The sequence below is a fragment of the Schistocerca cancellata genome, chromosome 7 (assembly GCF_023864275.1).
Source record: "Schistocerca cancellata isolate TAMUIC-IGC-003103 chromosome 7, iqSchCanc2.1, whole genome shotgun sequence".
In the NCBI taxonomy this organism is placed as follows: Eukaryota; Metazoa; Arthropoda; class Insecta; order Orthoptera; family Acrididae; genus Schistocerca; species Schistocerca cancellata.
The window spans coordinates 87,353,770-87,369,218 of record NC_064632.1 but is presented as its reverse complement, the minus strand read 5'-3'; the positions used below and the strand labels follow the sequence as shown (position 1 = coordinate 87,369,218).

The window sequence follows — 15,449 nt, the reverse complement described above, 5'->3', positions numbered from 1 at the left end:
AGTATTCGCTGTCTTACTTAAAGGTTCTTTACAGAGAGTTTAAGAAAATATTATCGAAAGATAGAGATGTTTCCAGTATCTCTGAGAGATCAGAAACGTAATTGATAGAAGGCATTTTTGTAAGTGTTAAGACCTGATATTCGAAAGTTTATGTTTGATTGCAAAACTGAATCAAAAATCATTGTGAGTGAGAGGGCGACTTTGGTATTATTCACGAGGTTTGTTACTAAGTTATTAGGCAGCAAAAACGATCTATGTTACATATCTTTTGTTGCTAGCATGAGGGAAAATTTCAGCGAGGTAGGGAGTTTAATGAGCTTCATGGCTCTGAATAGACACCTTGAAACGTTTCTTTCGTACATCCTCCGAGCTTCCGTGGCGTCTCGTCAAGTTCGAGTAGCAGCCACTGCCAGAACCGACGCACTGTTAAAAACGAACGTGCTGCGCGCGAGACAAACCACCTAACGTGACCTACCGCTAAGCAGATCACCTCGGAAACGTCTACTGCGGACTGCAATTAATCCCCTGCAGTCTTAGACTATTGAAACAGTCTAAATAAGGGTCGCCAGCCTTCTTTTGACCAGCCAGACACGGTTAAACCTTCCCCTAGTCCTTAGTTAAATAAAACCCTGCAGCTCTCCAACTATTCCCAGGACGATTCAGAGATGCGATCACCCTTGCTACTTCTGCCGACAATCTCCACAAAAAAAAAAAAAAACGAATCCAGTCAGAATAAAATCTTCTCAGTCTTAAAGCCGCGTCAATTCTAATAAAATTGTCGAGCTTTCGATGGACACCTCAGCCATCGTCGTCGGGAGGAGAACCACTGAGAAGATTTTATGTAGACACGCCGAAGCGAAAGACTCCGAGGACACAGTTTACAGCCAGTAGGAAAAAAGTAACACCCGAAACAGCATGCTTAAATTTTCACGGAAAGCAAATGAATTTACTGGCTCCAAATAAACTTCTCCAAGTCTACTTTGTTCATTCACTTCTACCTCTAACTAGCTAAACGCTCCACCCTTTGGTGCTGAAACCGTTCCACCTATGTAACCTAAAGAGACTTAACTGGAGTCCAAACCCGCGCACAGGAACCATAGCGCATTCATATGCGCAATATTGATTTTCTGTGGTAAACATTCATTGCCACCGTGGTCACGTGATCTCAGGATGGCGTAGTTTTGTCCGTAATACTACCTATAAATTCTGAATGACGTCATATCGCTAGAAGAGATAGATTTCCTTCGTAGGTGCTGCGAATTTGGTTAAGCCCATTTGTAGACACCATAACATTCGTGGCAAAAGAATTATTGTAACTTGCGTATTATGAGAGTAGGCTATTTGAAGGCAGCGACACACTGAAGATCCACCCAAAACGTATTGTTCTTGGTACAATTTGTTATAATTAAATTTCAATTAATAACATATCTACGATTCAGGTTTTCAGCAAGTGGTAATATAACATGATTAGATGCAAACGTTGTGATGATTTAGCGTAATGAATAGAGTCACTGACCCATGAAGAGATTAATGGTGGGCAAGGGGTTCGCGTCTTGACCCTACCAAATTTTTTTCCTAACATTTGCGTTTTTATTCGGTTCTGATACTTTATTATTAGTTTAATATAAGCATATACCATAATATTTGATGTTACGTAAATGTAAGTTCACCTTTTTTGGGGGGTGACATTGTTGGATTGGCTTAATCTACAGGACAGTTTGCGCTACTTGTATAAAGATATTTTGCTCCTTTTTCTTTTACGCCTCGTAATTCACATGTTGCAAAGATTCTGCTACTGCGTAGGAACAGTGATCAAGTAAGACTGATCTTGGGGTTTTAATAAAATGTGGAAATGATGAAATAATGTTTATCTTACGCGGAGAAGTATTCCCAATTTTGTAATGCACTGTTTGTAATGGAACTTTTATAAGCCTGTGACCTTATTAACTGGACATGGTACTTTCCTTTTCGTGGACGATGGAGGAAATGTGCGTTTTAATAGAGCTAGCGTGGGAATTTTTCGTTGAGTAAACAGTGTGATTACGAGCTAGAAGCATCCCTCAACTGCCGCTGGAGTGCGTTGCGATCGCGTATACCACGTTGGGGCCCACGTACCGTATGCACAAGTCGCATCGTACCTGAGCGTTCAGCAGCACGTTGAACTTGGCACGCTCAACGTTAACGTTCGACAGCACGGTCCGTGTGCCGACGGCTTAAGTGTCGTCTCGAGATCACGTGGCAATTCCAGCTTAATGTTGGCAACATTCGCAGAGTGCAATGCCCATTCGAGAGATATGTCTACTTTGACAGAAGCGCAACTTCGACTCCTTTTAGTTTTACCGTACTGGAAAAGCAATGTCTTTGGTCACGAATCCCGGAATGGTGATAAAACACAACTCACACTACAGAAGTCGCAGCCCATAGGCCGATTTCTCGATTTCGCGAGCTCCGAGCCGCTCCATGAAACTGTTTCAATATTCTGGCCTTTCAGCCAGTCTGACGCAAGAGCAGAATGTAAGCAGTTCCGTAACCAGTTCCTGCGTACTCTACGAGAACTTCTCCAGAAGTCGCTGCTTCCTGCCAGGATGCCAGATACTCCAGGAGTTTATCTTCGCCAGATGCTGGTAACCACTGCCGTCGCGACAAAACGACACGCTCTGCAAATCAAGCTAGTGTCCTCACACTACCACACGTTTAGGAATCCTCAGGATGAGCAAAGCCCCCTTCACCTGGTCACGGGAAACTCTGCCTGGCATCCACAATAGCGAATAGGACGACCATACAGGCACGGTCAGGAAATGAAACGTCACAAGCTTGAGTTTTTTTCTGAAAATTTGTGTGGTATCTGTGAGGAACATGCTAAAATACAAATATGATAGGTGACTAGAGTTGGTCTTTTCACGGAGATATACAACAGGGGAGTCACAGGAGAGAAAGCTGTATTAGGAGCTTCAAGGAGGAGAGAGAATAGAAATTAAAGTTGGTTCAAATGGCTCTGAGCACTATGGGATTTAACTGCTGAGGTCATCAGTCCCCTAGACTTAGAACTACTTAGAACTACTTAAACCTAACTAGCCTAAGGACATCACACACATCCATGCCCGAGGCAGGATTCGAACTTACGACCGTAGCAGTCGTGCGGTTCCAGACTGTAGCGCCTAGAACCAATCGGCCACGCGGCCGGCAAATTAAAGTCAATAGACACATATTACCTGTCTATTAAAGAGCTATTTTTATTTGTGTGCACCAATAAATTCTTAGTTCACACTGAGAAATAAATTTGATTATTTTATAATTAAATGCGTTTCTAATTTTCTAATTTACAATGAAGTCTCGATGTGTGAGAAAAAGCTGAGGTCAAATACGAATACAGTGTCCAGTAAACTTTGAGGTTGATCTTTTATCCAACAAAAAAAAAAAATATTTTTGTTGGCTTATACAATAAAACGTCAGCCAACGTAGCTAAGTGGTTAGTGTAGATGGCTGCGTTGCGGAGGCCTCGGATTCGATTCCCAGTACTGCCAAGGATTTTTCCTTGGTGGAGGACTGGTACGAGATGCAATCAGCCTCGTGCTACCACCTGAGGAGCTACTCGAGCGAGCAGTAGCTTCTCCAGTGTCTCGGAAGTCTGCAAAACGCACGAGAGAGCGGTGTGTTGACCACATGCCCCTACACCTGCATGACATCGCAAGGCAGAGAAAATGTAACAACCTGTGGCAATATCCTGTGCTTTGCGGTCGACAAAGATGAAGTCTGAGCCTCCATTCAACCATTCCACCAATAAAAAGCTGGATTCCGTCAATGTCGTGAATTTAATGGTCCTAGTCGATTCCAGGTCTCTGGTCCAATGTCGTGAATTTAATGGTTCTATTCGATTCCAGGTCTCTGGTCCCAAAGTACATTTTTTTGTACTATAAGTTTTGGGTCAGTGTGTGCAATGTAAATATTCGTAAATCTAAGCATGACTACATAGCGCACCATTTATTTCATAAACGACTCAGGAAAGACACACACTCGCAACTGACATCGGACATGTTTTTGCAGTTTTTCCAACTTTCATCTCGTTGATATTCACCAAAAGTAAAAATACTGCACAGCCACGTGTCCTACTACAACATCAATTCATTCTGAAGTAACTCTTTTCGTCTAACAAAATCTTATTAAAAGGAATCCTTCTCCACATCAGTTTAAGGAATGTAATGTCACAAATCGAAGTTTAATGTGTATTTAGTAATGGAATTAAGCTGCATGAGGGTTACCAGTATATTACTTTATATTAGTATTAACTTTAAGGAGGTTTTCCCCTGCATTTTAAATTTGTTTCAATGTATGTAAATGTGACAGCATCCATACTCGAGCCCATCATTTTTTCCACAAACCTGTCTACAATTCAACCAAAATAAAATATTAAGATAATTCTCTCTTATTGTTCCATCTCAGATGCACATTTTTAATTATATTACATTTTTCCAGCACTATTGATGATCTTCAAATCTAATTACTTGCATCAGTAACCCATCTTGTCTACTCCGAACCACAGATCAGAGTGCTCAGATTTAAGTAGTTGCATCAGCAAACCGTTTTATCCAATCAGAACTACATATCAAAGTACTCAGATCTATGTAGTTGCATCAGCAACCCGTTTTATCCACTCAGAACTACATATCAGGATACTCTGATATGTGGCTTTGAGTAGACAAGACAGACTGCTGATGTAAATCATCTGGAGATGATTCAGAATGATAGAAACACGTAATCTAATTAAAAACGTGCAATTGAGACGGAACAATAAACGCGAACTATCTTAATTGTCTAAACAGTTGCTGAATCTTTCAAGACGATTATTCGATTATAGTCAGAATAAAACAAATGAAATTCTGACGAATTTTAAAATCTCTGAGAACTGATGTGTAAAGTATCTAATCTCAAAAAAATTTTGTGCTCATTCCAAAGCTAGTCTTAACTTTGGTTAATTCGATATACACGTTGTAATTAACACTGTGTCTGCGAATTACTATAGTCTTACATTAAGCAAACACAGAGGAGTGGAACGCTATGTTTAATATGCCTTATCCTGCAACACGAAGAGGATATACCTCTCGTTGTAGGTGCCTCCTGAAATAATTGTCTATCCTGCCCCTTTGTAGATCCTAGCAGCTTGTAATGTCAAGTTCTGAACTCCCTGTGCAGTGCTGTACTATGTACAACGGTAACGTTGAAACCCTGACGATCTAAAACAGCAAAAATTCCAGTTGACGAGACCACAAATATGATTTTAATTTGTGTTCATAATGTGTTGCTGCGTTCCCGTTGATAATTGGATACTGTCACTAATGCTCTATATTTATTTTTGTCTTTGTTTTAGACGACTAATTCCGGAAGTCCTATCAGCGTAGTCTCCAGGGCGTTCAGCGGAACGGTAAGCAAAATTAAAATAACTTTTCTAATCGTTTGCGTATCAGATGTCGGTCGATGTTTTACAAACGTGAAAGCGTGTTTAATGCGAGAAGATGTGTAGTCTACTTTCCAGACGGCGTGAAATGTAGCGCGTGCATTTCTGCGAGTGTTGGCGTTTTCAGGCGGGTTAGAACTGAGCAGCGATAACAGACTGACCACTAATTGGCCGCTTTAGTAAGACTCGCCCGACTAATATTTTTGTTGTGATAAATATGTTATCTATCCATTCTGCCTTATTTCTTCTCAAGTTTCGTACGATAGATTCACCAAAACCTCACAGCTCAAGAAGTGCAAGAGACTCTGTGTTTGCCATGTGCAGTGGCGGACTCTAGCCACATTACTTTGTAGGAGTTTTTGCTTCATTTAGCGTTATACACTAATGTTGGCAGTGTCCTCAAGGCAGTAATTATAGGTGAAATGTTGTTTTTCTGACGCAAAACTTGGTGATGCGTTACTTCTTATTAAAAATATTTTGAATTTATTCTTTGAAATAGAGTATGTGAGGTGTCATTCCACGATTTTCGCTTATCGTCTGGCGGACAGGGAGCTACCCAGCATTCCTCACTGGTCACATTACTGGAGAAGAAGCCGTCTTCTACTCTTATCACAACACATATTTCGCACTCAGAGGGACAGTTATTTGCCACTGCACTTTGGAACAAGAGTTTTTGAGCGCAATAGTCTGAACGTGGTATCCTGTATTCTTTTTAAAATTATTTATTTGGTGAATGAATTTGAAGCCATTTTGACTATTTTTCGACCGTGACCGTCTCAAGAAATATGTAATTTTTTTTTAAATTACCGCTGCCAGTCACAAAATTTGTCAACTATTATATTACTTATTAATTTAGCGACTTGTTTCGAGGGTTATACCTCATCTCCAGGCTAAATGGCATTACAAAAACAACTTTACAATAAGGTCATACTGATGCTACATAGTCTTTTCGTAAATGCTGTGGTCATAAGAAGAACAAAGATGACTACAGCATTTACGAAAAGACTATGTAACATCAGTATGACCTTACTGTAAAGTTGTTTTTGTAATGCCATATAGCCTGAAGATGAAGTATAACCCTCGAAACATGTCGCTATATAAATAAGTAATACAATAGTTGACAAATTTTGTAACTGGCAGCGGTAATTTAAAAAAAAACCTTTACAAATTTCTTTGGTTTTTTGCTGGAAACAGTACAGCCCTTACAATTACTTATTAAGGTTAGCCATGGCTGTTGAATTTCAAGTATACAGCCATTTACAGGTAGATGAAATTACAAATCTCTGTATCTGGTATATCAGCAAGATATAACCGCTTCTTGTAGATAAAGTGCCGTTAAACAGTTCATTGACAGGATTTTCTCAGTCAGTAGTGTTTTAACATTTTTTGGCTAGGAAACCCATATTTATGCGAAGTTTTGGCAGGGTTTATTTTAGTGTGGAGCATATTTAGAACATCCCAGAACGGAATAATAAATATATCCATCGACGTGGAAGAGCCTGTCCCTCCAATCCTATTGAGGGGCGCAGGGAAACATGCATGACCCTTGCTTACACAAATAACTAATGTCATATGGCTTCTTGGAAGAGTCTTCTGCCTGTGCTACGGTGTCGTCTGTCTTCGTTATGTTACAGATGATAACAAGGTCTTTTCTCAGTTCATACGGAAATAAGTACTTAGCTCCAGTGTTCATTGGCTGCGGTTAATATCGTCCAGGGGTTGAGGTACAGAATTAACAAGGACTTCGATCGCTAAATACAGTGATGCAAGATCGTTTGAAATGAATTCGCATTATAGACGTCATTCGATATTTATTGATGAATCTTCACTGCTCAGTATACTAGCAACTGAAGATAGTCATTACAAAATGGTCAAGTGTTGAAAACTTTACATTTAACTCTTAGCTGTCGCACATCCTATCATAACGTTTTACAAAGCTGACCCACAGTATTCAACATTAATAACGGACCACCAGTGCTTAAGATACTTCACTAATCCTGATTGGTTGGTTGGCTGTTTTGGGGGAGGGGGCCAAACAGAGAGGTCATCCGTCCCATCGGATTAGGGAATGACGGGGAAGAAGTCGGCCGTGCCCTTTCATAGAATCATCCCGGCATTTGGCTCAAGCGATTTAGGGAAATCACGGAAAACCTGAATCAGGACGGCCGGATGCGGGTTTGAACTGTCGTCCTCTCTAGTGCGAGTCCGGCGTGCTAACCACTGCGCCACCTCGCCCAGTCTAAAAAGGATACGGCATCTCTTACAAAAGAGAAAAACTGAGTAAGTCGACGTATAACTTCGCAGACTGTTAAACAAAATATTCACAGTGTTATAATAAATCTTTAACCACCACACAGTTTTCCTAAGCAGTCTTATGTGAGATAGGGGTGAGTAACTCGTGGCCCTAAGTGCCAGTCACCGATATTACAACTTAAGGATCACTATGTTTTATGAAATAATGAAACATGTTGTGATTACTAAAATTCTTCTGGATGTTGTAGAGCGCCGTTGTATAAAATGCTATAATTACGAACTTAAAAAGCAACGTTTCGACCGTATCACAACGGCTTCCCTCGGGGCAAGACTGGTTTTGGTGGCGGAAAGGCTGTAACCTCCCCACAAAAAATGTAAAAGAATATATTTTAAATGTCAATGGACATAGAGCCAAGTGTAACCTCCCCGTAATTATTATTAAATGATATGAATTGAATAAAAAAAATGCAAATAATCCCATATGTCAGCTTCCCACAGTAATAAAAGTCAATGATAATAAAAATGTGCAAAATGTTAAGTCCCCACAAAATTAACGTTATTCTAAACCTGATAAATTTTATAAGGCCAGCTGCGCTAACCTTAGGCCCTGTGCAATAACCAGCGTGATAAATTGATTGTTGGAGGAAAAGCAAAAGAAATTTTCTTTCAATAAAATGTTTGTTTTGTTACAATGCTTGGTTTGAAAACAAAATTATTATTGGGGCGATTCTTGAACAAATTAATTACACTTAAGATCCATTACATTATCAGATGAGCGCAATGCTGCTTCATTACCTTATTTAAAAAATATACCTCGTCCTGAATCCCGACCATAGAGCCATGTCGACGCCCGCCGACTCCTCACACACAACTGCGACTGTCTCTCGCGCGCTACTAGTACTGACTACTACTCTCCAACTGAACTGAACTCTCACGCAGTCAAGCGCAGACTAGCAACGATAAGTAACTCTCTGGTTACTTATCGTTGCTAGTCTGCGCTTGACTGCGTGAGAGTTCAGTTCAGTTGGAGAGTAGTAGTCAGTACTAGTAGCGCGCGAGAGACAGTCGCAGTTGTGTGTGAGGAGTCGGCGGGCGTCGACATGGCTCTATGGTCGGGATTCAGGACGAGGTATATTTTTTAAATAAGGTAATGAAGCAGCATTGCGCAGACTAGCAACGATAAGTAACTCTCTGGTCAGAGATTCTCTCATGGCTCACCATCGCTGTACAGGTACGTTTACACTGGGATACATGTATCGCGACATGTATGAGCGACATGTCAATTTGACATGTCGCGATACATCACCTCATACAAAAATTCACGGAACTTGTATGCGGACCCTCGAGCTCATACATGTCGCGTATACATTTTGTATATCGCTTTTTGGCCATATACGCGACATGTATGAGCGACATTTGAACTCGCGCATGCGCAGTACTATCATTTCCTGTCGTCTTGTCGCCTGCCGCTTATTTTGACGATTAGCGCATGCTGTTTGAGTTTTGGAGGTGCCGACTATCGTTTCGACGTTAATGTATCTGCATAGAACATCAAAAAATGCCATATGCAACATTATTCTTCGTGTTTGCGAGGCCATTGAGCAAGTTTTATTCCAGGAAGTGAAGGTAAAAGTTTTATATATATCAGAGTATGTAATACATTCTATAATTTTTTCATGCATCTGGCACGTATATCAATTTTTTGCTATTATTCCGGCGGCCTCGCGTGATAATGTTGACAACGGATGCCGACAATCGTGTGTGAGACGTTGGCATTAGCAATCGCGCGACAATGCAAATGTTTTGCAATGAAATCTTAGTTTCAAGAGCAATCCCCAGTGGCCAAAAAACGGAGTGTTACTGCCAACTGATCCTCTGGTGGAATCGCTTCCCGAAAGTTTGTGTTGGTTTTGGACACAAGAGGAGCCACAAGTGATAACAAACCGCGGAAATCCTCCATACTCATCCTAACATAATTTCTAAAATATGCGCCATCCTTTAGCGTTAATTCGCGAGAAACTCCCTCTGCCACCATCTACGCTTCCTCCGCCTTTTCTTCCTATCATCTTCCAAAAGAGCAAGTGTACCAGCACATAAAAATGTGAAATCTTCCAAATCGTCGTCGAAAGCTATCGCACAGTGATACATATCAACCAGTGTAAACGCACGCTCATATATGTATGAGGTTGATACTTGTCAACTCATACAAGTCGCGATACATGTCGCAAAGTCGCATATACATGTATCTCATACATGTGCCGATACAAATAGCAGTGTAAACGCACCTTACTGAATACATACGCGTTTCAAGGCGACTCTATTTATTGCAGACAATCAGTGTCAATACGTCATATCTGGAGACGCGATTGAAATTACTGTGCAGCCTGACAACTTCAGCAGAGAGGGCGGCTGCAAACTTCCGACGTCCCGGCTGCCGGCCGTGCCAGTCCAATGGCCGCGAGCTGTCGTGGGGGAGCAGACCCACCGGACACTGTCGCCAGCGCACGGGCCAGACAGCCGCAGGGGACCTGTCTTCCTCCTTCCGTCACGACTAGCCTGTTATATCCTAGGGCCAATAAAGTTTCAAAAATATGATTTATTGACACCGACCATATGCCACAAATAGAGCCTCCTTTCATCCAGTCTTGGCTCGAGGAAGTCCGTTGTAATATGGTCGAAACGTTGGATTTAGGTTTATGGTTCAAATGGCTCTGAGCACTATGCGACTTAACTTCTGAGGTCATCAGTCGCCTAGAACTTACAACTAATTAAACCTAACTAACCTAAGAACATCACACACATCCATGCCCGAGGCAGGATTCGAACCTGCGACCGTAGCGGTCGCTCGGCTCCAGACTGTAGCGCCTAGAACCGGTCGGCCACAGCGGCCGGCTTAGGTTTATGATTACAGCATTTTGTACAATGACGTGGTAGAACAGGCAGAAGAATTTTAATAATCATGACACCGGTTGCGGAAGACTACATGAAAATGTAGCAGGTTGAATGAACTTGTAACATGTATCAGTCGCTTTCTTTATCTTTGCATATTAGGAATGATTGCAGGTATCTTGTTTCAGTTATTGGCAGTTTAAGTTTCTGAAAAGTTTATATCCACGTAATTGAGTCAGGTCTGGAATATTGATTTCATTTCAGAATCTTTCCCCTGTCATACCTGCTATAGCCCAGTGTTCTATGAATGCTTGATACCATCATTATATGATAGTAATGTTGCGGGAAGTCTTACAGGTGACATAACGTGTTGAAATTTACAACTCGAATAGTGACTGTACTAAGAAGGACTGGTAGGAAAAGGTTGCGAAGTTATCAGAATCTCTAACACTGTTATAAGAAATCCGTGTGAGAATGCAGAAATTTATCAATACAAAGGGTTTTTCGAAACTCGACGGCAGAACTTCAGCAGTGGATCCCTCACACAAGAAGAAGAAAATAAGGCTATGTCAACATGGGTCCGTAAATGCATAGTTACTCGAGCATGCTACTGTTACGCAGTGCGTGCTGACAAGTACTGTTCGCTAGAGAAAAATATGCGATACCGGTTAAAAGGGTTACACAAGTAATCAAATTATGAATCTGTGTGATATGAGCCTGAATATCCTTCAGAATGCGCATATGAAGTCGGTGAGCGCAACCTAAATTCGTAGCTGCTGGCATATCCGTAGTAAGTAGTTGCGGTGTGCATTCTCCTCTGAAGTGAGTAGGAAGGTCAACACGTATCCGGAGCCATTATCGAAGGCGTGCGTGGGGTAGTTTGTAATTTCCTGTTCCCTTGGTTTGCAGTCTGGAAATGTACACCAACCAAGAGCAGGCGACAATGAATCACATACACGGTTTAGCGAGTGGCAATGTATTGCAGGCACGTCACTTGTACAAGGGCGCTAACCATTGCACAGATTACCATACCGAAAGATATTTGATGGAATTCTTCGGCTTCTCTGTGAATACGAGAATTTCACTCGTCCACCGGGGGTCGGCCAACACCTAAACCACGCTAGGATGAGGAAGGACTACTCAACACTGTGGAGGAATGTCCTGGAATCAGCACAAGGCGGTTACGATTCCACAGGAATGTGTCGCACTGGACGGTCTGAAGATATTTATGCGAAAACGTGCTGTTTCCGTACCATCTGCAGTGTGTGGAAGCCTTGGCTTCTGAGGATTATCCTCAAGGGATGACGTTCTGCTAACGGTTATGACGCCGAGCTTTTACAGCTTTATTCGCAGAGAGGCGACTTTGAAAAGGTACGGAATCCAGAATTTGCGTAACCAGCACGTATGTGTGGTCACAAATCGCCATGCAACCATCCAATCGTTTCACAAACAGAGATTCTCCGTCAACATCTGGGTAGCGACTGTTGGTAATCTCTTGTTTGGACCCTATGTCCTTCAGGGAGACTTACTGCGCAGAACTAGGGAGATTTCTTGTGAAATACGTTGCCTGAGTACTTAGAAGTCATGCCACTTGCATCCCGTCGACAACTGTATTTCATGCACGGCGGTACTCAAACTCATTTCAGTCTAACTTTTTATACCTGGGGTTCATAGTCATTTTCAGTCACCAACTTTCTCTTTCGAATGCGAAAATATTTTGTTGACACCACCTATTTAGGGAAAAATGATAATAATAATAAAATAAGAGAAATAAGAGCTCGAACGGAAAGATTTAGGTGTTCCTTTCTCCCACGCGCCATTCGAGAGCGGAATGGTAGAGAAGTAGTATGAAAATGGTTCGATGAACCCTCTGCCAGCCACTTAAGTGTGAATTGCTGAGTAACGATGTAGATGTAGATGTAGAACTTCATAAAAGACATCATATTTACGCCAGTGATTGTAACACTTTCTTTATTTCACAATTCGGCCTTAGGCCGTTATAAAGTGCAGATTTCTGTGGCTTTACGCCATGTCAGCTTGAAATGAGCTGACAAATTTATATGTCGTTGTCATTACTATTAAATACATCGAGACGCTGTTACATATTGCGAGCACACGTATCCATAAGTCATAAAACAACATAGTCTGTAGACACTCATGTTCGTTGGCCCATGTTAGTGATGGGCTAAGGAACATGAGTGAAATAAAGAAAGTGTTACACATAAGAATGATGTCTTTTATATCATTTCAGTCTGCTTGCCCAGATGCACCTGAATGCACATTTTCATGAATACTGGATAGATAGAGGTGGACCGATTCTTGGCCACCCCGTTCGCCTGCCTTCAACCCCCTGGCATTTCACCTGTGGGGACACGAAGAATCTTTCGTGTTTTCGATTGCTGTTGTGGGTGAACCGTCTCTCCATGTACGTACTACGGCAAACTTTCAAACACGAGGCATTTTTGATCGTGTACGGAATTGAATGAGGCGACGAACCAAGGCTTGTACTCAGGAAGGGGGAGGTCACTTCGAACATTCCTCTGATGTGCACCCAGAGTGTACTAGCTGGAGTTTCAGACATACAGTGCTGTTTGTAGGAACCGAAGGTCGGATAGATCTGTAATTAAGCATTTCCGGACGTATTTTGACACAGCCTTTTTTTTCCCATTCCTGAAGTTGTGCCGTCGAGTTTTGAAATACCCTGTATATGTATTTGCAAAATATTTACAGATAATCGCATGTCTTGCTTCTCAGTCTCCATAGTTTACGGCCTTCCTAATAATGCCTTCTTGGATATTCTCAATGAGAATAGCGTCCTTGACATCTGTTACCCATAATGTAGGCCGCGCGGCCGAGGCGCGTTGCCATGGTATGGTATTCGCACGGCTCCCTCAACACCCCCTCCCCCCCCCCCCCCCCGGAGGTTCGAATCCTCCCACGGGCATAGGTGTGTGTGTTGTCCTTATCGTAAGTTAGTTAAAGCTAGATTAAGTAGTGTGCAAGCGTAGGGACCGATGACCTCTGCAGTTTGGTCCCATAGGAACTTACCAAATAATTTCCACATTTTCTCATATTCTAGGCAATCGACGCAGTCTCCTTCTACCCACTTGGGTGCACCTCCACAATTTCTGTGGCCTCCTGTAACTAAGCATTCGTTCTAAATGGCCATACCGTAATATTACCTGTCTATCGCAGTGGCTTCCAGTCTGTTCCCTTCCAGTTACATTGTTGTTGTTGTTGTCGTCTTCAGTCCTGAGACTGGTTTGATGCAGCTCTCCATGCTACTCTATCCTGTGCAAGCTTCTTCATCTCCCAGTACTTACTGCAACCTATATCCTTCTGAACCTGCTGAGTGTATTCATCTCTTGGGCTCCCTCTACGATTTTTACCCTCCACGCTGCCCTCCAATACTAAATTGGTGATCCCTCAATGTCTCAGAACATGTCCTACCAATCGGTCCCTTCTTCTCGTCAAGTTGAGCCACAAGCTCCTCTTTTCCCCAATCCTATTCAATACCTCCTCATTAGTTATGTGATCTACCCATCTAATCTTCAGCATTCTTCTGTAGCTGCACATTTCGAAAGCTTCTATTCTCTTATTGTCCAAACTATTTATCGTCCATGTTTCACTTCCATACATGGCTACACTCCATACAAATACTTTCAGAAACGACTTCCTGACACTTAAATCTATACTCGATGTTAACAAATTTCTCTTCTTCAGGAATGCTTTCCTTGCCATTGCCAGTCTACATTTTATATCCTCTCTACTTCGATCATCATCAGTTATTTTGCTCCCCAAATAGCAAAACTCCTTTACTACTTTAAGTGTCTCATTTCCTAATCTAATTCCGCCAGCATCACCCGATTTAATTCGACTACATTCCATTATCCTAGTTTTGATTTTGTTGATGTTCATCTTATACCCTCCTTTCAAGACACTGTCCATTCCGTTCAACTGCTCTTCCAAGTCCTTTGCTGTCTCTGACAGAATTACAATGTCATCGGCGAACCACAAAATTTTTATTTCTTCTCCATGGATTTTAATACCTACCCCGAAATTTTCTTTTGTTTCCTTTACTGCTTGCTCAATATACAGATTGAATAACATCGGGGATAGGCTACAACCCTGTCTCTCTCCCTTCCCAACCACTACTTCCCTTCCATGCCCCCGACTCTTATAACTGCCATCTTGTTTCTGTACAAATTGTAAGTAGCCTCTCGCTCCCTGTATTTTATCCATACCATGTTTAGAATTTGAAAGAGAGTATTCCAGTCAACATTGTCGAAAGCTTTCTCTAAGTCTACAAATGCTAGAAACGTAGGTTTGCCTTTCCTTAATCTATTTTATAAGATAAGTCGTAGGGCCAGTATTGCCTCACGTGTTCCAACATTTCTGCGGAATCCAAACTGATCTTCCCAGAGGTCGGCTTCTACGAGTTTTTCCATTCGTCTGTAAAGAATTCGGGTTAGTATTTTGCAGCAGTGACTTTCACATCTGTCAACACCTGCTTTCTTTTGGATTGGAATTATTATATTCGTCTTGAAGTCTCAGGGTATTACACCTGTCTCATACATCTTGCTCACCAGATGGTAGAGTTTTGTCAGGACTGGCTCTCCCAAGGCCGTCAGTAGTTCCAATGGAATGTTGCCTACTCCCGGTGCCTTGTTTCGACTCAGGTCTTTCAGTGCTCTGTCAAACTCTTCACGCAATATCGTTTCTCCCATTTCATCTTCATCTACATCCTCTTCAATTTCCATAATATTGTCCTCAAGTACATCACCCTTGTATAGACACTTGTAACCTCCCCACAAAATTTTATTAAATAAAACAAATATTATGGATAGTGATTCTA

At 41.8% G+C, this 15,449-nt stretch overlaps 1 protein-coding gene across 1 annotated transcript in view; it reads left to right on the top strand.

Moving 5' to 3' along the window:
* The window catches only part of LOC126092396 (tetraspanin-17-like), a 153,562-nt gene that overhangs the window by 106,612 nt on the left and 31,501 nt on the right, over window positions 1-15,449 (top strand). The window contains exon 3 of the mRNA XM_049907970.1: window positions 5,366-5,419. Coding sequence (XP_049763927.1) covers window positions 5,366-5,419 — 54 coding nt within the window. The remainder of the gene's footprint in view (window positions 1-5,365; window positions 5,420-15,449) is intronic.